At 45.1% G+C, this 22,922-nt stretch overlaps 1 protein-coding gene across 3 annotated transcripts in view; it reads left to right on the forward strand.

The window, feature by feature from the left end:
- LOC119966427 (ribosomal protein S6 kinase 2 alpha-like) overlaps positions 1-19,611 on the forward strand; it is a 491,201-nt gene extending 471,590 nt beyond the window's left edge. For all 3 annotated transcript variants that reach the window (XM_038798070.1, XM_038798079.1, XM_038798087.1), the window contains 2 exons: positions 8,778-8,915; positions 9,493-19,611. In XM_038798070.1, coding sequence (XP_038653998.1) covers positions 8,778-8,915; positions 9,493-9,618 — 264 coding nt within the window. In that variant the 3' untranslated portion in view covers positions 9,619-19,611. The remainder of the gene's footprint in view (positions 1-8,777; positions 8,916-9,492) is intronic.
- Positions 19,612-22,922: the final 3,311 nt, after the last annotated feature.

Here is a 22,922-nt window from a genome sequence, read left to right on the forward strand (position 1 = left end):
TGAAACATCACACGGTCAACGTTGTCAGCCTTACCAGACGCTCATGCTTCCATTCCACTCTACCATCTGTCATCTTCCCTTTCTGGCTCCAGCCCCGGGGCAGCACGGTAGCATAGTGGTTAGCACAGTTGCTTCACAGCTCCAGGGCCCCAGATTCAATTCCCGGCTTGGGTCACTGTCTGTGCGGAGTCTGCACGTTCTCCCCGTGTCTGTGTGGGTTTACTCCGGGTGCTCCGGTTTCCTCCCACAGTCCAAAGATGTGCAGGTTAGGTGGATTGGCCACGCTAAGTCGCCCTCAGTGTTCAAGAGTGTTGGGTGGTGTTACTGGATTACAGGGAGGGTGGGTGTGGGCTTGGTTAGGGTGCTCTTTACAGGAGCCGGTGCATACTCGATGGGCTGAATGGCCTCCTTCTGTACTGTAAATTCTATGATTGTACCCTGTACCTTGCCCATCCAAGATGGCCACCACTCCACCCATGACCACGTCACCCTTCCTATTACACACACACACACACACACACACACACACACACACACGCCCCCTGCCACCACCACTACGGCCAAGTTTCTTGGCCTTCTCCTCCTTCTCACTTCCATTCACCAGCATTACTTGCTGCATGGCAGCCACTGCCCAAAGGCTCCTCCCACTGACCTCCCCTCCCCGCCCCCAGTCCTCTGCTCAGTGAAGAAGACTCCCTGCTGATTTTAGCCTCCCCACCCGAACAAAGACTCACCTCGAACCCCAGCCCACCTCCCCCAAAAGCAAGCAAACAAGAAATAAAACAAGCACAGCCCCAGGCAATAGGAGGGGGAGGGGAGATAGGGACAGCCATCCCCTCATAAACTTTTCACCCCTGCTACACTTCGTCAACCCAATAGTAAATAACAAACGAGAAAAAGATAATCTCCAGATTGGAGGAAAAGAAAAAACCCACTCCCTACCCCCACTCTACCTGCTTTCCCAATCGTCATTTCAAAGTGCCAGCACCTCAGTCTCCCAGAATTGTTCAATTCAGTTCTTCCCCAGTTTATGCTTCTTGCTGAAGTCCTCAACCGCTTCTGGGGTCTCTAAATAATATTCCCGGCCTTCATACGTCACCCGTAATTTTGCCGGGTAGAGTACCACAAACCTGATTTGCTGCCGATTTTGCATCGCCTTGTTGAACCCTGCACACTGTTTCGCTAGCTCAGCTCCAATGTCCTAATATATTTGGACCTTGTTCCCCCCCGATTCACAGTGGCGCTTCTCCCTGGCCCACTGCAAGATCTTCTCTTTCTCCACGAACCTATGGAGCCTCACGATCACCGACTGCTCCCTTTCTCTAGGCTTCTGCTTCAGAGACCTGTGTACTCTGTCCCATTCGGGGACCTTATCCAACACCCCCTCAACTACCAGCCCCTCCCCCCCCAGCATTCGCGCACCTTCCATCGCTCAGGCCCACTATCCACAAGTTCTGCCTTCTCAAACTGTTTTCCTGCTCCTCCATCTTTGCTCTCAACATCTTTCAACGGTCTCCTAAGAGCTCTGCCTCCAATGCCACCACCCGATTGCTGTGATCCGACATCATCCTCTCAATTTCTCGGATCTGTGACCCCTGCACCTCCAAACATTTCTCCACCCTCTCTATTATAGAGCCCTTCAGGGGTGCTGCAGCCTCTTCAATGGCTTTTGAACAATCCTCCTGCATCTCCTTCAACTGCTAGCAGAATTCATCCTTGATGAAATCCATCAACTGCTCCATCTGGGCCTTTCCGACTTGCACAAGCCCTTTCCCCCTCTGCCATCCTTCCACTGGATACACCACAGGTCCCTTCCAACTCCTTGGCCATGTCTTTCACCTTCTTCTGCCGGGTTTGGTAACTAGCGGACATATAACTCCCGGGAAGGAACTGCTCCTCTGACCTTCAACTATACCATCTACACCTTTCAGTCGAAGTTGAAGCCAATTTCGGGTAAAAAGAGCTCTTTTCTATGCCTTCAAGCGGGAGCTGCCCTGTGTGCGACCACTCACACCGTTTTTTATAAAAATTTATTTTATTACAAACATGTATCAAAACAGGTTACAGCAAACAAACATCCAGGAAACATACCCAACAATCAAATACACAATCTGTACAAGTTTTTCCGCTTTTTCACCCGACCACTCACACCATGGACACCACTGGAAGTCCAGACCACTCTCATTGGTTTTGAATTCTCAGCTGAGACCTCCTAGTTTGTTCAAATGTTACTTAGAGGATACTTTATGAATCAAACATTGGCCATTACTTAAGACTGACTGGTGTCCATCAAAGCTAGCTCAGTGTCTTTGTGCACAGACTCATGAAAATAGATTTCTCACGCCACTGCTGGCCGTAGACCTTGCTGTAACTAAGTTTTTTTTTTAAAATATTTTTTTCTCCTCCCTTTTCATAATTTTTCCCCCGAATTTACACCCACCAACAACAAACAACAATCAACAACAAATATATCAAACCCCATAACAATAACAACGATCCATCCTTCCAGCAACCCCCAACATCAGCCCACATGTTAATATAAACAAATGACAAAAAGGAATCAGGGATTACCCATAACCACCTTTAACATATATAGCCCCCCTCATCTCCCCCCCCCCCCCCCCCCACCCAACTAATGTTCGAAGTTATCCAGTTCTTGAAAGTGCATAATGAATAATGCCCATGACTTGTAGAACCCCTCCGAGCTTCCCCTCAGTTCGGACTTAACCTTCTCAAGGGTCAAGTATTCCAACAGGTCGCCACGCCAAGGCACAGGGTGGAGAGGTCGCTCTCCATCCCAGCAGGATCCGCCTTCGGGCGATCAACGAGGCGAAGGCTATGATATCTGCCTCCGCAACCGTCTCCAACCCTGGCTGGTCCAACACCCCGAATGTGGCCTCCTGAGGACCCTGGTCTAGTTTCACGCGCACCACCTTGTAAATTACCCTAAATACCTCCTTCCAGTCCTCCCCTAGCTTTGGACAGGACCAAAACATATGAATGTGATTATGCCCCCCCCCCCCCCCGCGCAACGTTCACACACATCTTCTACCCCTTCAAAGAATCGGCTCATTCTCGCCCTCGTGAGGTGCGCTCTGTACACCACCTTCAGCTATATCAGCCCCAACCTCGCACACGAGGTGGCGGCATTCACTCGCCAGAGCACCTTAAACCAGACCCCCTCCTCTCTAACCTCTCCCAACTCTTCCCCCCACTTCGCTTTGATCCCCTCCAGTGGTGCCTTATCCTTTTCCAACATAGCTCTGTATACCGCTGACACTGTCCCCTTCTCCAGTCCCCTTGCCGCCAGCACCTCCTCCAACAACTTGGAAGCCGGTTCCTCCGGGAAGCTCTGTATCTCCTTCCTGGCAAAGTCCCGAACCTGCATATATCTAAACACTTCTCCCTGCTCCAGGCCATATTTCGCTTCCAGCTCCCTCAATCCTGCAAATCGACCCCGAAGAAACAAATCTTTTCGGGTCTTAATCCCCTTCTCTTCCCATTTCCGAAAGCTTCCGCCCCACCTCCCTGGCTCAAATCTGTGGTTCTCCCGAATCGGCATTTCCCATGACCCTGCCCCAACCCGAAGTGTTGGCGAAACTGCCTCCAGATTTTCAATGAAGCTATTATTACTGGACTCCCTGAGTATTTCCCCAGAGCTAACAGGAGCGGCGCTGTTGCGAGTGCTTTCAGTCCTGACCCCCTGCACAAACTCTCCTCCATTCTGACCCACTGGGAATCAACCCCTCTGACCCAGTTCCGCACCTTCTCCACGTTCGCTGCCCAGTAGTAGTACATCAGGTTCAGGAGACCCAAACCCCCTGTCTGCCTTCCCCTCTGTAGCAGCACCTTCCTCGTTCTGGCCACCTTCCCTCCCCATATGAACGAGGTAATCCTTCCCTCAATCTCCCTGAAAAAAGACTTTGGCAGGAAAATCGGTAGACATTGAAAAATAAACAAATCGCGGCAACACATTCATTTTAACCGCCTGTTCCCGACCCGCCAGTGACAGAGGGAGACCATCCCACCTTGCCAGATCGGCTTTCACTCTTCCCCACTAAACTAGTGATGTTGTATCTGCAAAGCCTTCCCCCCTCCCGGGCAACCTGCACCCCCAAATACCTAAAGTGGGTCCCTGCCCTACGGAATGGCAGCCCCCCCACCCCTGCCCCCACCCCCGGCCGAGACACCACAAAATACTCACTCTTGTCCAAGTTCAGCTTGTGCCCCGCCTTATCTCCATGTTCATAAACTGCACCCCTCGCTCGTCTCAGTTGGCGCACCGCCTTCCTGGTGGATAGTCGGTCGAAGCTCACCTGTAGTTCCTTCCTCTTTTCCAGCATCGCTGGGTCCCCATCCTCTGCATAACTCCTATCTACCTCCATCATCTCATCTATTACCCTCTGTCTCTCCAACCTCTCCTCTTTGTCCACCCTGGCCTTGAACAAAATTACCTCACCACTCACCACCGCCTTTAGAGCCTCCCAGACGACTGCCTTCAACACCTCACCCGTACAGTTGAATCTTACATATTCCTTAATTACCTTTTAAATTTTCTCACAGAATACTTGGTTCCCCAAAAGCCTCACATCCAGTTTCCACCCCGGCCTCTGCGCTACCCCCTTCTCCAGCACCATATCCACCCAATATGGAGCGTGATCTGACACAGCAATTGCAGAGTATTCCGACCCCTTGACTCCAGCCAGCAAAACCTTTCCCACCACAAAAAAGTCAATCCGCGAGTATACCTTATGGACTGCTGAGAAAATGAGTACTCCCGTTCCCTTGGGTGCAGGAACCTCCAAGGGTCCACCCCTCCCATTTCCACCATTAGCCCAGCCAGCGCCTTCGCCGCCCCCCCCCCCCCCCCCCCCCCCCCCCCCCCCGATGGGACCAGCGAGCACGGCCGTGATCTGTCCATCCTTGGCTCCTGCACCAAGATCCAGTCCCCCCCCCCACAATCCGCTCGTGTGTGTCCAAGTCGGGAATGGCCCCAAACACCTTCCTTGCGAATCCCACATCGTCCCAATTGGGACCGTATACACTTACCAGCGCCACTAATCTCCCCTCCAGCGCCCCTGCCACAATCACATATCTACCCCCCGATCTGCCACCACCTTCTCCATCTGGAAGCGTACCCTTTTGCTGACCAACACCGCTACCCCACGAGCCCTTCCATCAAATCCAGAGTGAAACACTTGACTAACCCAGCCCTTTTAAGTCCCACCTCGTCATTCACCCTCAAGTGAGTCTCCTGCAGCATTGCCACATCGGTTTTCAAACTTTTAAGATGCACAAGCACTCTTGACTGGACCTCCTAGCCCTCTCACGTTCCACATGACTATCCTTACTGGGGGTCTCTCCCCCCCCCCCCCACCTTTCTTATCCACCATCATCATACCCCCGGGCCCTGCCCCATAAGCCTGACCCTCCCCTGTCCATTGTTAACATCAAACCCCTTCCCTCCCTCCCGAGAACCCCCCCTACATTTCCCCCTGAAACAACATCCCCCAACATCCATCCCTTCCCCCGCCCCCCCCCCCCCCCCCCCCCCCTCTCGCTCGCCTCGTAGGCCCATTGAAGCCTGCTATCCAGGCTCCAACATCTGCAGCCCTCCTCTCCCCTCACCTCTGTTCACTGGCCGACTTTAGCTAGCTAGTGCAGGTGGCTCCCCCCTACCAAGACATATCATCCCCTTCCACCCAGTCCCAGAGGAAGAAACAAAACAAACCCAACAATCCAACCCCTACAATTCACTAACATAACATTTAACCGTCGCAACACAGAACGCCAATCGACCCACCATTAACTTGAACTCTATAACAATGCAAGGAGAAGTAAATTACAATACAAATCCGTAAAAAGAAAGTTATAACATTTATACATTTTCCGGCTGTTCAAACACAGTCCACAGTCTCTCTTCCAGTTCCGCTCTTCATGTCTGTCCCAAGCCTTCTGCCTTCACGAACGCCTCAGCAGCATCCGCTGTCTCAAAATAAAAGTCTTTGCCGTTATACGTTAATCTCAACTTCGCTGGGTACACCATACCAAATCGCGCCCCCTTGTACAACGTCGCCTTCACTCGCCCAAACGCCGCTCGTCTTTTTGCCAACTCCACCGTCAAGTCCTGGTAGATCCGGACCGCAGTACCATCCCATAGCACCTCCTGCTTCTGCTTCGCCCAGTTTAATACATTCTCCTTCACGCAAATCTTATGGAAGCAGATAATTACTGCCCTTGGCGGCTCGTTCACTTTGGGCTTCGACCTTAATGACCAATGAGCTCAGTCTAGCTCGTACCGGGAGGGGTTTTCACCCTCCCCCATCAGCTCCGCCAACTTCTTAGCAAAGTATTGTGTTGGCTTTGGGCCCTCTGTCCCTTCGGGCAAGCCCACAATTCTCAAATTGTGCCGCCTTGAGCGGTTTTCCAAGTCTTCAAGCTTTGCTCGGAGTCTTCTGTTAACCTACACAACCCTCCACAGCTCATCTCCCATCGAGGTGACCTGGTCGCTGTGTCGTGACACGGCTTCCTCCACTTCCTTCATCTTCTCGCCTTGCTCTCTCACCTCGGCCAATGCCTTTGCCACCTCCACCGGGGCGATTGCCTCTTCCACCAGTGACTTCAATGCGACCGCTGTCTCCTTTCTCAAGGCCTCCATGTGCCTCGCAAACTGTTTTTCCAGCTCCCAGGGCACCATCACCTCGGTCACCTTCTCCACCATAAATAGTGCGGCCCCGCTTTGCAGTTCGGCTTCCGCCATCCTGTCACTACTTTTATTCGTCTTCCCCTTCAGCGGCGACCCCGCGTTTCCTCCTTTCTTCGATGCTGCTTTTCACATCCTTTAGCGACTTATTGTTTTTTACTTTCTTTCTCTTCTCCTCTCTCCCCCTCCACCCTTATGTCCTTCATCAATCTGAACTATTTTTTTTTAAAAAGGGGGAAGAGAAATAAAACTTCACCAAACTTCCTTGAATCTTCAAATCTTCTTTCTTTCTCCTCTGCATTCATCCAGAGCTCCCCTGGGACCAGGCTTCATCCTCCTTTCTTCCTCCTAGGTGGGAGCCATCCAATGTGGGACACCCCACTTACATCGTGCCCTGGTCTCAGGCTTGCCGCCTCGGCCTCCTCGTAGCTCCGCCCCCGCTACTCTGGTCCCGACGCCGCGGTGGGCCCAGCGCCTCAGCCCCCGCCGCCCGACACCCGCGCGAGGTTCTTCACCGGTTTTTAAATCAGCCCCGCTGGCTGCTCGCGACGGCCCCCGAGGCCGACGATAGTCGGGGGGGGGGGGTGCGTTAAAACTCGGGTATTTCCCCGAAATCGCCGCGACTCGTGGCCACTGGCGGGAGCTCTTTGCGCTGCGGCCGCCCTGCGCGCCCACGCCACCGGAAGTCGTCGTAACTAAGTATTTGATGCATTCTTTTTGCTGAATACACTGAAATACAATAGTTAATTCATTATATGAAGCATTCACTGAAACAATGTCTAAATTTCCACAGTCAAGACATAGAATTTACAGTGCAGAAGGAGGCCATTCGGCCCATCAAATCTACACCGGCCTTGAAAGAGCATTGTACCCAAGCCCACACCTCCACCCTATCCCAGCAACCCCACCTAACCTTTGGACACTAAGGGGCAATTCAGCGTGACCAACCCACCTAAGCTGCACATCCTTGGGCTGTGGGAGGAAACCGGAGCACCTGGAGGAAACCCACAGACAGGGGGAGAATGTGCAGACTCCGCACAGTGACTCAAGCCAGGAATCTAACCCGGCTCCCTGGCACTGTGAAGCAACAGTGCTAACCACTGTGCTGCCCTACAGTTCTGGATGTGATCAACTGAAAAATCTAATCTAATTACTTATGAAGTTGCTGGTGTTTCAGCAAATTGGATGAAGTAATGAAGACACTGGAGTTCAATAGTTAATTCATTATCTGAAACAATGAATGTATTCTCACAATCAGGACATTTTTAATAATTTCACTCTTTAGCTATGCATTCAATTAGTACATAAAATTATGAATAAATCAATAATCTATCAGATGGTCACTCCTGCCGATACTGCCATTGACTGATGATGCATCTGCAGCAGGCAGATGTTTGAAGATGAGATCAAATATATAATTCCCTCTTGTTGGTTCCTTCACTAACTGCTGCAGACCCAATCTAGCCACTGTGTTCTTTAGGACTTGGTCTGTAGTGGTGCTACCCAAGCCAATCTTGGTGATCGAAGTCTCCCACTCAAAGTACCTTACGAGCCCTTGCCACCCTCCGTGCTTCCTCTAAGTAATCTTCAACAAGAAGGAATACTGATTCATCAGCTGAGGAGGGATGGCATCTGGTAGTCAGTAGGAGATTGCCTTGTCCATGTTTGACCTGATGCCTTGAGGGGTCCAGGGTCAACATTGAGGACTCCCAGGGCAAATCCCTTCCAGTGTGCCGCCACCTCTGCTGGGCGGCACACTTTTGTGGCCTCACCTTCTCTAATTCTGTTAATATCTCCAACCCACATCACTCTATCCCCAGATTTCCGCATTTCTGGAACTCTGGCCTCCTGTGCATCCCTCCCTGTCCTGATCTCACCATTGGTGGCTGTGCCTTCAGCTGTCTCGGTGCAAAGCTCTGTAATTCCCTCCTTTAAATCCCTCGGCTTCTCTATCCCTCTCTCTTCCCTCATGGCCCACTTCAAAGCCCACCCCTTACTAGGATTTTGGCCACTCCTATTGATATCTTCTGCTTTGGTTCAACATCCATGTTTTCCTGACTTTCCTTTTGGACAGGATCTTGTCTCCAAGATGTTGCACGTTGACCCACATCGACGCTTAACAGCAAAACAAGTCTTGAAACATCAGTGGATCATTGACCGAGATCAGCTGCCACAGAGCCAGCTGTCCCGGCAGGATGTCCAGCTTATTAAGGTAGGCTGTATTTTCATTGTGTGAGCAGGTATGTGTACTGGCAACTGCCTCCAAATTTCTCTTGGCATTCTCCCCTGCCTCGATGGCATCACCGTGTTGTGGAGCAGAGTCGTATAAGTGCCAGTTGCTGGCGCAGAACTAGGCTCACTTCCCAGAACTATTCCATTTAATCTCCACACTTAACTGCACTGTACTACTGAAATAAGGTAAACCCTGAAATTGTTTTGTTGCCATGCGGTGTATGCTGATCAATTGTGATATCTTTACCCTCCAAGAAGTTTTTTTTTAAACAATAGTGGCCTGGTACAAGTTATTTTCATTCACTGGCTGTCAATAGGTACTGAAGTAGCCTTGACATAAAGTTCAAGGTGTTTTCAAAACTGTTTAGTGAGCTTCCATGAAGCAATTGACTGAAATGTGTTTCTATGGATTGAACTGTTCATCAACCCAGGGTCTATATCACAGTAAATGGAGAAAAATTACATTAACCCTGTACACGTTCATGTATTTTGTGTTGAAATTTGTTTCTTAAAGGAGATATTTTTTAACAATGTGTTCTTGTCCCCGCTTTTCACAGGGAGCAATGGCTGCCACATTCTCAGCATTGAGCAGCTCCCCACCAGCACCAAAATTGGATTCCGTGAAAGCATCGACTTTGGCTCAGCGCAGAGAACTTAAAAAGCTCCCGTCCACCTCACTGTAACTCAGCATCTTTGTCTGCAACTCACTTTGAGCAGTAGAAGATCCCAGGAAACCCAAATTAAGTGCACAATTACAGAAACTGTTCTTCCCCAAGATGTGGCAATTCACAGGAGCGTGAGCTTTCCGTTGAATCTTTGGGACAATCCTGTAGTACTTTAGAGATAAAAAATAAGGGGAAGGAACCAAGGGGGAACTGCCTGTTATCATGTGAAATAGCTTTCACCTTACAATGCTGTTGTATAGTCTTCAATTTGCCACACAAGTATTCTGTGGAGAGCATCTTGCAGCAGGCAAGAAACTCTGATTTCTGTTTAAGAGCATTTCCTATTAATTTTTAAAATGTTACTTTTAAGTACCTGTAAAGGAACAATACTTTTAAAACTGTGATTGTGAGCACACTCTGAACAGAAATCATTTGCAGATCATGAAGAGGATAAATGTTGGTGAATCACTGGACAGTGATCGGGGCAAACCCCAGGTTCAGGCTATGCTGCAATATCCTCAAGAATTTTTAAGATTTTAAACATCCAATCGTGTATTAAAGCTTACTGTAGTTCATGCAGTCCTCCTTGTTTCAGAGCTACCTTTTCCTTCCATGTATTTTCATTTATTGAATCATAGTTCATATTCTTTACTTGGTAAACATTTCAGTCAAATGCTGAGTATATCACTGATTAAAGACGTGCTTAATTCTGCTTTATTTCCTTTCCCATGATCCTAGGATCATGTGAACTAAATATTATAAATGAACAGATGCCTTGTAATAATTTAATCTGCCACTGGTACCAGAAACTCAAGCCATACAACCAAAATGTTTAAAAACAAATCACCCATCTATTGATTTTAAATATCTTTGTGGACGCTATAAGAAAAAGGTTACATGACTGTGAGTAGTCAATCCAATTCAAATGGAACCTTCAAGTGCCATATATATTTATTTACTCCCGTACCAGCAACCCTGAACAGGCGCCGGAATGTGGCAACTAGGGGCTTTTCACAGTAACTTCATTTGAAGCCTACTTGTGACAAGCAATTTTCATTCATTTCATTTCATTACCATTTATTAGTTATTCCATAGCAATTTCTTGGCTTCTGCTTTCCGGACATTGTCAGTACCTGGAAAGTTTGCATACTCAAAGAGTGCCTGCGTATCCAACTAGCCTCAACACATGGAAGGCCTGCATGTGCGGTGATTGACTGCATGTCTGGCAAGTGTCAGCCCCTGAACTGATTAGCGTACCTGGGGATTATCGACAACTAGAATGAGTGTGTTCTAAATGAAACAGTTCTCATTTAAAAGGGTAATTTCTTGGTGACCAATCTGGACATCCATGACGTGCAATGGGCCACCAGCAGCAGCAGTAGAATGGTTCTCCACTGCAACTTGTAACTTCGTGGCCTGGCACATCTCTTACTTTCCATGGCTAACAACCTCAAGGACCAACTTAGTTCAGTGAAAAGTGTAGGTGAGCATGTCAGGTACAGCACCTAAAAACAAGGTATCAAACCAGTATAATAACAACACAGGACATTGAACAAACTAGCTACGCCGAAAGCCAATCTGTTCCAGTGAAGCTATAACACGACCTGATTATATGGAAAATTACCCAGGGATACCCTGTTCACAAAATGCAGAACAAATACAATCCAGCCAATTACTGCTCCATCAGTCTACTCTCAACCATCAGCAAAATGAAGATATATCGACAATGCTATTAAGTAGCACTTACTCATCAATAACGTACTCACCGATGTTAAGTTTCAGTTCCACAAGGACGAGACAGCTCCAAACCTCATTATAACCTCAGTTCAAACATGGGCAAAGACTAATTCCAGACCTGATCTGTGAATACCCTTGACAACAAAGCAACATTTGACTTGAGTGTGGCATCAAGGAACCCGAATAAAATTGCAGGTGACGGGAATCCAAGAAATCTCTCTGCTGGCTGAAGTGATGCGAAGTACAAAGAAAGATGGTTATGGTTGTTGGAAACAAATTTTCTCTACCAATGAGCCTTGCTGCTGAAGTTCCTCGGAGCAGCGTCTCAAACCCAACCATCTTTATAACAATATAATCTATATTAGTGTCACAAGTAGGCTTACATTAACACTGCAATGAAGTTACTGTGAAAATCATCAATGGCTTTCAGTTCGTTATAAGGTCAGAAGTGGGGATATTTATTGATTGAACAATGTTCAGTCCCATTTATGATTTCTCAGGTAATTAAGCAGTTTGTGCCCACATGCAGCAAGACCTGCGAGGCATATAGGTTGAGTTGATAAGTGGCAAGTAAAATTTGCGACACACAAGTGACAGGCAACAACTATTAAGAGAATCTGACCATCTTTCCTTGACATTCAATGCCATTACCACCATTAAGAATTCCCACCAGGAGAAGGGCCCGTACTGCGCTGTAATGTTCTATGTTCTATCTACATCCTGGGGATTAGAATTGACCAGTTCCTTAATTAGGCCAGCTGCAAAATTAAAGTGGTTGCAAGGGACAGTAAAAGGCTGAGAATTCTGTGGTGTGTAACTCAACACCAGCCTTCCAAAGCTTTTTCACCATTTGCTAGGCACAAATGAAGATTTTGATGGAACATTCCCCGACTTGCTTGGATGAGTGAAGCTGCAACACATCAGAAACTTGACACCACCCAGTACAAAGCAGCCTGCTCAACTTCCACCCCATCCACTATTGCAAAATTCACTCCTTCCATCACTGATGCACCATGGCAGCAGTGCGTACCATCCACAAAATGTCTGATAACAACTGATCGAAGCTCCTTCGACAGGACCTTTATAAACCTGTAATTCTACATGTTGACAGACAGGGGCAGCAGGCATATAGGGAATGCCACCTAGAAGTTCCCCAGCCCAACTCCTGGACAGAACAATTGCTATTCCTCCACTGTCACTGGGCCAGAATTGTGAAACTCCCTCTTTATTAGCACTGTGGGGATACCCACAAAACAAGAACTGTAGCAATTAATTATCAGCTTCTCAAGGTAAATTCGGGATGGACAATCAATTCTGGCCTTGGCACCTACATCCACATCCTGTAAACAAATGAAAAAAACTTCAGCAGGAATATTTATCCAAAGTCTGGATTGGCAACTCTTTCAAATCAAATAGTTGACTTTATTTTACAATATTGGATAATTGATTACAGGAGTCATTACCAACCAGTAAAACAAGTAATTATCGCACCACACATGCCAGACAATGACAATCTCCAACAAGAGAGAATCTAATTGTCATCTCGTGACATTTAATGGTATTCCAATCGCTGAATCCCCACCATCAACATCCTGAGGGATACCATTGATCAGAAACTGAATAGGACTAGCCATATAAATATTGTGGCTCCAACAGCAAGTCAGAGATCAGGAATCCTGTGGTGAATAAATCACCTCCTGACTGCCCAAAGCCTGTCGATCATCTACAAGGCAGAAGTCAGGAATGTGGTGGAATACTTTCCATTTGCCTCGTTGAGTGCAGTTCCATCAACACGCAAGAAGCTCGATATCATCCAGGACCAAGCAGCCCACTTCATTAGCACCGCTTCCACAAGCATTCACTCCCTCCACCTCTGATGCACAGTGGCAGCAGCATGTAACATCTACAAAATGCGCTGCTGGAACTCTCTGAGGCTCCACAGGCAGCACTTTCTAAATTCATGACCACTGCCATCCAGAAGGACAAAGTAGATAGATAGGCAGTAGATACATAGGAACACCACCACCTGAAGTTCCCCTGCAAGTCACTCATAATCCTGACTTGGAAATTTATCACCGCTCCTTCATTGTCGCTGGGTCAAAATCCTAAGCAATTAGGGATGGGCAATAAATTCTGGCCGAGTCAATGACACTAACATCCTATAAATTATTTTTTTTTTTTTTTAAACATAAGTGGCATTAGAAACTGAGCACTTGGGAGCAATATTCTTCTGGGTGCAAATGTGTTTTTACTTCGGAGCACATCCAATTCTCCCCGCATCCCTGACCCCGCACCATTTTTCTCGAGCCTTTTTTGTAATTCAGAAATGCCACACTGCAAAACGTATCCTTATCCCTACTGAGGTTGGGTTCTTCAATTTAAATAAGAATTGGATTTCCTCCCGAGCCATTTTTATCTGATGGTGTGAGGCTTTGGAAAGCCCATTTAAAGTAAACCAGATTTGAGAATTCATGAAGAAAATAGCATGCCGAGGAGTTTGGACCATTCTTAAAGTGTAAAATGTTTTCATATCTTCAAATGTCACTATTAGCTGCTGTATTGTAATGTATGTGTTTTAATACAGTGATTCATAATTGGGGTCTGTACTTTAAAGGTAAGTTGACCCTTGCTTTGTGTATTTGTTCACATGAATTACAGTTCTTTTCCAATGGAGAAAATGTTGCAGTGTGTCCAGTCAGCATGTGCTGTGATTGTTCCACTAATTTAAGTGGCTTTGGCTGATTTTTTTTTTTAATACTGGCTTTGGCACTTAGAAATCTATCCACTTTGGTTGATTGTTCTTTCCTTTTCAGAACTGATCTGTTGTTCAGACAGCTGTGCCCATTATCAATGTTTGGCTGAATTTCAATTGTTCATAGGTTTCAGATCAGCAGATTCATCTGAGAATGAATGACAGGTTTCACAAAGTTGTAATAACAGATTGTCCCTTTGATGTGATTTCTGGTTTGTTGACTCAGCTAATAGGATTATTTTTATTATTTCAGAGGGTTTGGGCACTGCTAGCTTGGCCAACATTTATTGTACATCCCTAATTTCCCTCGAGAAGGTGGTGATGAGCTGCTTCCTTGAACCATTGCATTCTGTGTGGTTTAGGTACATCACAGTACTGTTCGGGAGGAAATTTCAGAATTGTGACTCAACAGCAGTGAAGGAATAGTGATATAGTTACAAATCAGAATGGTGTGTGGCTTGGAGGGAAATCTGCAGGTTTTGATTCTCCCATGCACCAGGTGCCTTTGTCCTTGGGTGGTAGGCGTTGTGGTGGTGTAAGGTGCAATATTACAAGGTTTTATTTTTGCATGTCAGAATGCAATAGTTTCCTCTGTATCAAGACTTTTATTAGTTGGTGAGAGGTTTATTTTTTCCCAAAAAACTGCAATATTGATAGAAAGTATTATATACTTTCTATCAATATTGCATGGAATATGTGTGGGCTGTACATAGTGTATGGTGGGTGAGCAACTATGAAGGATACATTGGGGTGCCATGGATGATCTGGGTTGACATAGGGTGGGGGTAAAGAACTTTAAACACTGTTGGGAACTGATATTGTTTTCTAAAACTGAGGTGGGCCTATAATTGGCACCTGCATTTGTTACGCAGTCCAGCGTGGCTTGTAATCTGCATTGCAAAACTGATCCCAGTGTGAAAAGCCAAAAATGAAGTGTGAAGTCACACACCTGTTGGGTTTTCAGTTTGTAAACGCAAAAGTGTGCAGGTCAAAGTTTTCCAAGCCCAGAGTAAGATTCAGCCCTCAGTTGTAGTAGATTAACATTGGAGCATATCAAGATGTTATTGCTTTAGCTCACAAACCTAGAGAGGGTGTACAGTTTAAAACCTTATTGTATGCAAATACTTATATTAAAGCCGCAAGCACATTGGATCACAGAGTTCTATTCAACTCAACCTGCAGTTTGGTTATATAATCATTGAAACAGTACACTTGTATATATTCCACACCCTGACTTACCAATAACAAACAAAAAATACCTCACCCTGAAGTAGAAATGAATTCCTTCAGAAAATTGACATTATTGAACTTGTGTAATGATTTACACTTTATATTCTATTAATCAACATCTCAGAGGTAATTAATGTTTGGTGAATTTTTTGAGCTGCTTAATAATATGATTGCACTGAACATGCAGATTTATAGATCCACATGCAAAGTTGAATAATATCTGCTGTCCTTTGACTAGCTGTTTAGTACAAATAATCTCATTCTGTCGACTCATGTCCAAGTGGCTGTGTGGTGTTGTCATTCTCTGTGTATTCCATCATGTTATCTCCTGGCTGTTAAACCTGTTTTGCCAAAGAGACAATCTTCTCATCCCAGACTCCAGTTCTTGAGTCATTAACATTTTTAAGATGATCTTAAATTGGTGACCTTGTTGGGTCCCTGCTTCTGTTCGTGTTACTGCTGCAATGATTTGTTATGAAGGGACCACGTAAGAAACTAAGTAGGCTTTAACTAGTTTCTGAAACAAAAGCAGAAAATGCTAGAAAAACTCGCAAGTCTGGTAGCATCTGTTGAGTCCGTATAATTTCTTCAAAGCAAAAGAGAGGGAGAAATGTGATGGATGGTATACTGTATAAGATGGGATGGAGGCCGGCACGGTGACACAGTAGTTAGCACTGCCGCCAATGACGCTGAGGACCCAGGTTCGATCCCGGCCCTGTGTCACTGTCTGTGTGGAATTTGCACATTCTCCCCGTGTCTGCGTGGGTTTCACCCCCACAACTCAAATATGTGAAGGTTAAGTGGATTGGCCACACTGAATTTCCATTAATTGGAAAAAAATAATTGGGTACTCTAAATATATATGTTTTTAAAAGCACATTCTGATATCTTATCTTTCTGCCACTGCTTAGAACCTTCTATAGCCATTCATGTTGCCATTAATGCTTCCTCTATCTTGTGATCTACACATCTTTATTGTAATCACTCCTAGCTCCCATCTTCTATTCAGCTACAGCTGCTCCACCCCCTCTTATGTAGTATATAATCCATGTATCCTTCCCTTTAGCTCTAAAGAAGTCATATGGAACTGAAACGTCAACTCTGTTTCTCTCGTCACAGATACAGCCAGACCTACTGAGTTTTTCCAGCAATTTCTGTTTTTGTTTCAGATTTCCAGCATCCTCGGCATTTTGCTTTAAATTTATTGAACTTGTTTCTGTTGGAAAAAGGCAGATTGAAAGTGAGATGGGGCCTGGGCTTCAATGCTGGGAGATAGGGCGTCTGCATGCTGCAAGTCTACAATTGAAAGTCAGTCTTCAATGAGATTAGAAAATAATTGGTTTTCGCTGAGAGGTGGATATTCAGACACACTACCAGAAAAATGAGTTAATTATATCCAAAATGTAAGTGGGGTGCGTCCCCAAAATCAAATATTTATTTGGGATTGGAGGTTTTGGAGATAGTTGTGGCATAATGGCTTATCCGGTACTGGGGAAGGACAGATGAGCGAACCTTAGTGTCTGTGAGGCAGCAAGCTAGGTTTGAATGCTGGAGTTTGCAAGATGGTTTGGAGAGCACATGGTATGCAATATACAAACACTTCTACTACATGCTGCCTATGTATATATTTGCATAATATATCTGTAATGCATACATTTCATGCATCTAACCTCTATAATGATGTGAACCTTTTTGGAGGTGACCCCTGTGTAAAACAAACTTGATGTGCTCACTGGATTCATTGTAAATGGGTTTGTATTCAGGATCAGGTATCCTGCATCAGCTTACAGAGCCCAGTGCCCACAGGCAGTTGAATCAAATTCAGGCTTCCATTTTTGTTTAAAAAATTAGTATGTTTCAACATAGCGTTACGATCAGGTGAGGAGGGGTTGAAATGCTCCTCTCTTTTCTCTCACCTTATTTGACTGCTACAGGTCTCTTTGGTTTGGAAAAGGACATCTTGCCAAGTCAATGAGTACTTTACTATTTACATGCTATGATCATAAAATAACCAATTGGATAGGTGTTCTTGAGTTGAACAAAGAAAGAGATTAAGTAAAATAATGAAATATGCCCTGACATTCACTCACAATTGAAGTTCGCATACACACAAATACAAATTTGTGTGTATGTGAATTTACAGAAATTACAGAGTGGGAAAGGATAAGTTTGCCAAATTGGTGTCCATAAAAAGTAAAAGGATAAATAATCTGTTGTTTGGTTACTTGGCTGGTTTCAGGCTGAAATCGATGCTTCCGATTTAAAGATGTAGGTGACTGAGTTGGTTGTTTTTCTGGAGACAATAGTGCTGGATTTAATTATTTTAAGAAATCTCTGTCCCTGGATAGTCATGGTCAGCAAAGAGGACTCAAAGCATTCTAATTGGGTTAGGAGAGAGGGATGCGGGAGAAACCCTAATTGGATCTTCTCTCTATGCTGCTTAATTTAAAAAATGATATTGTATATTCCAAGGGTAACTTCATTTGCTCATGTGTGAAAGCTATTTTAGCTAGGGTTCCATTGTCAAGCGATTAGTCTTAATAGTCCTTTCCCAACAGTTAAATATCTCAGGTGATTGCTTTATTGCCTTGTTAATAGGGCAGGAAATGGGAGGCCTTCACACACCACTGAAACCATTGCTTTTGATTGGTTTTGCAGACTGTCTCCATTCCAAAGAATTGGAAAGTTCAATGCATAGTAATACAAATTGAAGTAACCATATTTGGCTGTAATCTCAAATCACCTCATCTGTTTTTTTTTAAAAAGTGTTTTTAAAAGTTCAATTCAGGTTTCCAGCCGGTGGATTAAAAATCATTACTTGACATAAATTGCATCTTCATCATGACAATAGAAATCTCATAAACTGTAAACTTACAACGGATAGCAGGAAGAACTTTTTTTACATGGTGATAAATATTTGTATTAATGTACCAAGCAGGTAACAGGAACACCAATATTGAAATTATTCAAAACATAATCTGTTACCATGAAGGGATTGGACAAATAAGCTTTAATTGATGAAGCAGTTAGTTCACACCCTTCACATTATTAAATTATGTAATATTCTGTTCCAAAAAATCTGAAATGCAAAATTATGCTGACCTCGGATGGAATGCATGCTATCAAAATCTAGTCATATAGGATCAAATTGAAAACATTCTAATTATGTTATTTAGACCTGGAAAATTTGGCCATAATCCTTACTGCTTGCTGGGATAAAAAATACTTGACATTTTTTAAATTGCACAATATATCTCCTGGTTTAATCAGAGATGCTGGGTGGGTTTCTCTGTCACCCGACGCCAAAATAGTGTTCGGCGATCGAGCGCAGAATGGACTCCCAACACCGGGATCGGGGCTGGCGCCAGCCCACCATGCTCCGCCCGCTCCAAAATGGCGTCATCACACGGCGCACTGTTTCAGTGCCATTGGCACGTCATCGGCCGGCCCTCCCATGATACACTGCCCTGATGGGCCAAGTTCACAACGGTGTGGGACAGGTATCATCTGAGCCGGCGTGCAGGCTGCAGACTGTCCAGCACCGCCACACTCGGCCGGGATCCAAGCCGCTGGTCAGGGGGGCATCTGCCAGGGTTGGGGGGACTGGTGGGGGGTGGCCAGGAGGTGGGCTGTGGGGTCGCAGTTTGCAAGTTAGGTTACGCGTACGGCTGGTGCCATGTTATACGGCTGCAGGTTGTCAGCTGTGCGCATGCACGGCCCAGGACTCGGCCATTCTCCGGCCCTTTCGGAGGGGACGGCGAGGGTTTCATCGTGAAAGTCGACACATTCTACGCTGACATCAGCACTTAGTCTCCAGAATGGTTAATCCAGCCTGCTATGTTAAATCACACTTTACAAATAAAATCCTCACTTATGCTTGGTTTCCTTAATGGAAACTGTCTCTCAAGTTGTTTAACTTCTTATGCTTGCTGCATTCTCTGGCAGGCATTTCTAATTCTGGACTCTGCATGGTGTTGCTGTGGTTAATCAGTGCTGTTGGTCTCTTATTTGCATAATTACTGTTTATTAGTAAATATTTTCAGTGAAATCAGGGTTTGCTTTGCTTTGATGAATGAGCACTGTGCAATGTCTGCAGCTCGCAATTATCTTTAATTAATGCCGTCATTAAATTGATATGATTAAAAACGTTTCATAGGATGTAATATTTTCTATCATTTCAAATGATTCTTGACTTTGTAATTTGTTGTTGTAATTTTATGTTCTGAATATTTCTGCTACATCTGTCAAGAGGCCTATACTGCAAAACTGAATAAATTCCCAGCAGAACTGCATTGACTGAGTCTCCTCAATCTCTTGCATTTTTCTTGAGTCACTTATTATTTATGTCTCTCTGAGAATCGTGTTGCGACCATAGCAAAGGACAGGAGCAAGTCAGCTCAAATTATTACACTGTCAGAGAAGGAGATGCTGTTGTTGCCACCATATCAGCACACTGAGCAAAGGGGTCAAGAGGGAGAGAACAGATTTTCTTTAATTTAATGGATACAGCCACAGTACCATCCTTTCCCAGAGCAGGGTTAATAACAACAGCTTGAATTTATATAATGCATTTAACATTGTAGAACATCCCAAGCTTCTGCGCAAGTGTAATCAGATAAAAATTTATGCTGTGCCAAAGGAGGAGATATTCGGGCAGAAGACCGCAGCTTAATCAAAGAGCTTGGGTTTAAAGAGTGTCTTAAAAGAAAGAGGCAGGGTATGAGAGAGGCCGATGTTTTGGCCTTTGCCTCCCTTTTAGCCCAGAGACAGATTTTGCATGTGTGGCGGGACTCGGGGGGGGGGGGGGGGGGGGGGGGGGGGCGGTAAGATTGTTAAAATGGGGAAGGCAGGATGTAAGATGGGGTTGGCGTCAGGGGAGGAGGTGTAGTGTGGTTGTTGACTGAATTGTTTTGTTCTTCAAATTATTTTTGTATATGTGAAAATATGTTGAATAACATAATTTTTTTAAAAAAAGAAATAGGCTGAGAGGGATAGGGAGGTAATTCCAGAACTTCGGGCCTCTACAATTGAAGGGACAGCCAGCCATCAGTGCTGAGTTACAGAGACATTCCCAGATCCGATGCCATTGTAGATCTCTGAACACAGGGCTGATGGAGCAATGGGTCTTGGTGTAAATTAGGATATGAGTAACAGAGGTTTTGTATGAGTTTAAGTTTATGGAGGTGGAAGATGTATGATTGGCCTGGAGAACATTGGAATTGTCAAGTCTGGAAGTAACAAAAGGTTAGCAACTCCAATGGAATGAACTAATTAAAAGATCTTGAATAATTCCTTTCTGCTCTGAACATTTTAAAAAGTATCACACCAGACTCCGGATAATGACACTCCTGAAAATGATACTTATGCTTTGTCAGGTTTTATTCAAAATTCAAGTGCAGTGCGAAGCGTTAATCCTTTACATTCAATCTGAGCTTTATTTCTCATAATCCTGCAACGGTATGACTGAACTTGGTTGGATGACAAACACTAGTTTGTTTTTATGAGTAATTATTTCACAGAATTTTTATAGTTCCAAGGGAAGCCATTCAGCCCATCAAATGTCTTGATTGAACTTCAGACTCTACCTCGATTGGCATTAGAAGTGTTGAACTCATTAAATGGGACAGAATTGTGAGGAAATTCTGTTTGGGTGGTGACCGATGGTAAGGATTGAAAACTATATTCAGTTTGGATGCAGTTATTTGCCTGCTCTTGAACAGACGGTTGCTATTTATTTCTAAGCAGGGAGCTGAGATTCGCATTTGCATTGATATTTCAATTTTTGCGTTGTGCAATTTCCCAGTAATGGTGTGATGAATGTAGGAATTTCAGCTATTTTGTATTATAAGTATTTGGTGAAGTACGGGTTAAAAGCCTGGGTTAGAGTGTGTTTGACTGCTGAAGTCATGTTTTAAAAGAATCTTGGTTTGAAAGACAACAAAGCTTTTAGGAGCCAGCGATGAAATTACCATCATAAAAATCTTAGGCTAATATAATTTTCTTTTGATTAAGGCAATTCCCCGGGGAGTTGATTCATTTTCAGCTTGGCGAGATTATGTAATTGCTGGGTGGAGCTAAGGCATCAGGCTTTTTGAGAAAGTATTTTCAGTTCAGTTCTGTCCTGGGACTGCAAGTCAGGTTTTGCTCTCTGCAGTTTGGTTTAAAAAGACATTAACGGTCTTTAAAACCGTACAGATATGTCTGAGGAAAAGGGGAAGCTGAAACAAGCCAGCTGAAAAAGCTTTTGAAGACTTACAGCTAGAATTACTGCACGGGTCTGACCGGAGTTATCTTTTCTGTGAAGCAGTGACAAGCGATCTCTTTTTCCAAGAATATCTCTGGAAAGCAAGTAAGCAAGTATTCCTCTGTCTCATTGGTATTTAACTTGGATTGAAAACTGAGATGGTTGTTTTCTTGTTGTTTAATATGGGAATAAAGATAATAATTATGGGTATTGTATTCAAGATATTGAGTAGTATTGTGTAAGGGGTAATTGTAAGATATTTTCAGGTCTGGTGTTAAAGATTTTAATACTGTGTTAATAATAAAGTTTGTTTCAATATACCAAATTCCTTTGTGAAATTACTCCTGGACCAAAGTATTCTTTCCTCACAGTCTTGGAAAATTTTAATTAAATATTGGGGTTTTTGTCCAGTATCCTAGCCAATGTTGTGATCTGGTCTGGGATCGTAATAATGGTACTGCGGCTAAATGCCAGTTCAAACAGAGAATCTGCGGGAGGTTCATGTGAAAAACATCGATGTGACACCTGCACCGATTCTGCTATTATTAATGGACTAGCACCATCGCCACGTGGAACACAGTCAATTCTAATGCAAAATGATGCCCGATTCGCCAGGTCAGTGATTGACACTCCAGAGGCTGACAAGCCGCAGCCGCACATAAACGATTCTCCCCCCACACACACCATCCCAGCCAAAAGGATGGCAGCGAGGAGAGCGGCACCAAGATTTACAGACGCAAAGCTGGAGACCCTCCTGGATGCGGTGGAGGAGAGGCGGATGACCCTATACCGCGGCCTGGGAAGGAGGCTGTCAGCCGCCGTTGTCCGTCATGCCTGGGCACAGGTGGCAGAGACAGACAGCGCCATGGGCTTCGTCGTCTAGATGGGCCAGCAGTGCCAGAAGAAACTCCATTATCTCAGGGCGGCCAAGGTGAGTAGGTAGCAATGTGCCTTCTTTCTATATTGTCTATGTCCGAATGCTCAGAGTCGACAGGTATCGAATGATACCATCACAAGTTTCAACCGGCTATCGATCAAAGAGCCAAACACCAGTTAGTTGGTTCAAGGTTAAGGGTACTTCATTTGCATACAATCAGTCATGCAACATAAACACTACTAGTTAACTACGCTATTACTAAGACAACCTGTACTTAACTTCGGGCACCCGGCTTAGGTCAGGAAACTGGCCGCTGTTCAATTCTGGATCTCTTGGGTTTGAAGTGGTAACTGCTGCTCGGCTGGACTCGTCCTTCTGGTAGTGGGCATTGAACTCAAACTTGCTTCTGGTGTTGCTGCAGTCGGCAATGGTTGTAACTGGGTTACCAAGGCCAAAAGAGAGCGAGCATATGGCAAACTCTT

This window comes from Scyliorhinus canicula, chromosome 1 (assembly GCF_902713615.1).
Source record: "Scyliorhinus canicula chromosome 1, sScyCan1.1, whole genome shotgun sequence".
NCBI classification, from domain to species: Eukaryota; Metazoa; Chordata; class Chondrichthyes; order Carcharhiniformes; family Scyliorhinidae; genus Scyliorhinus; species Scyliorhinus canicula.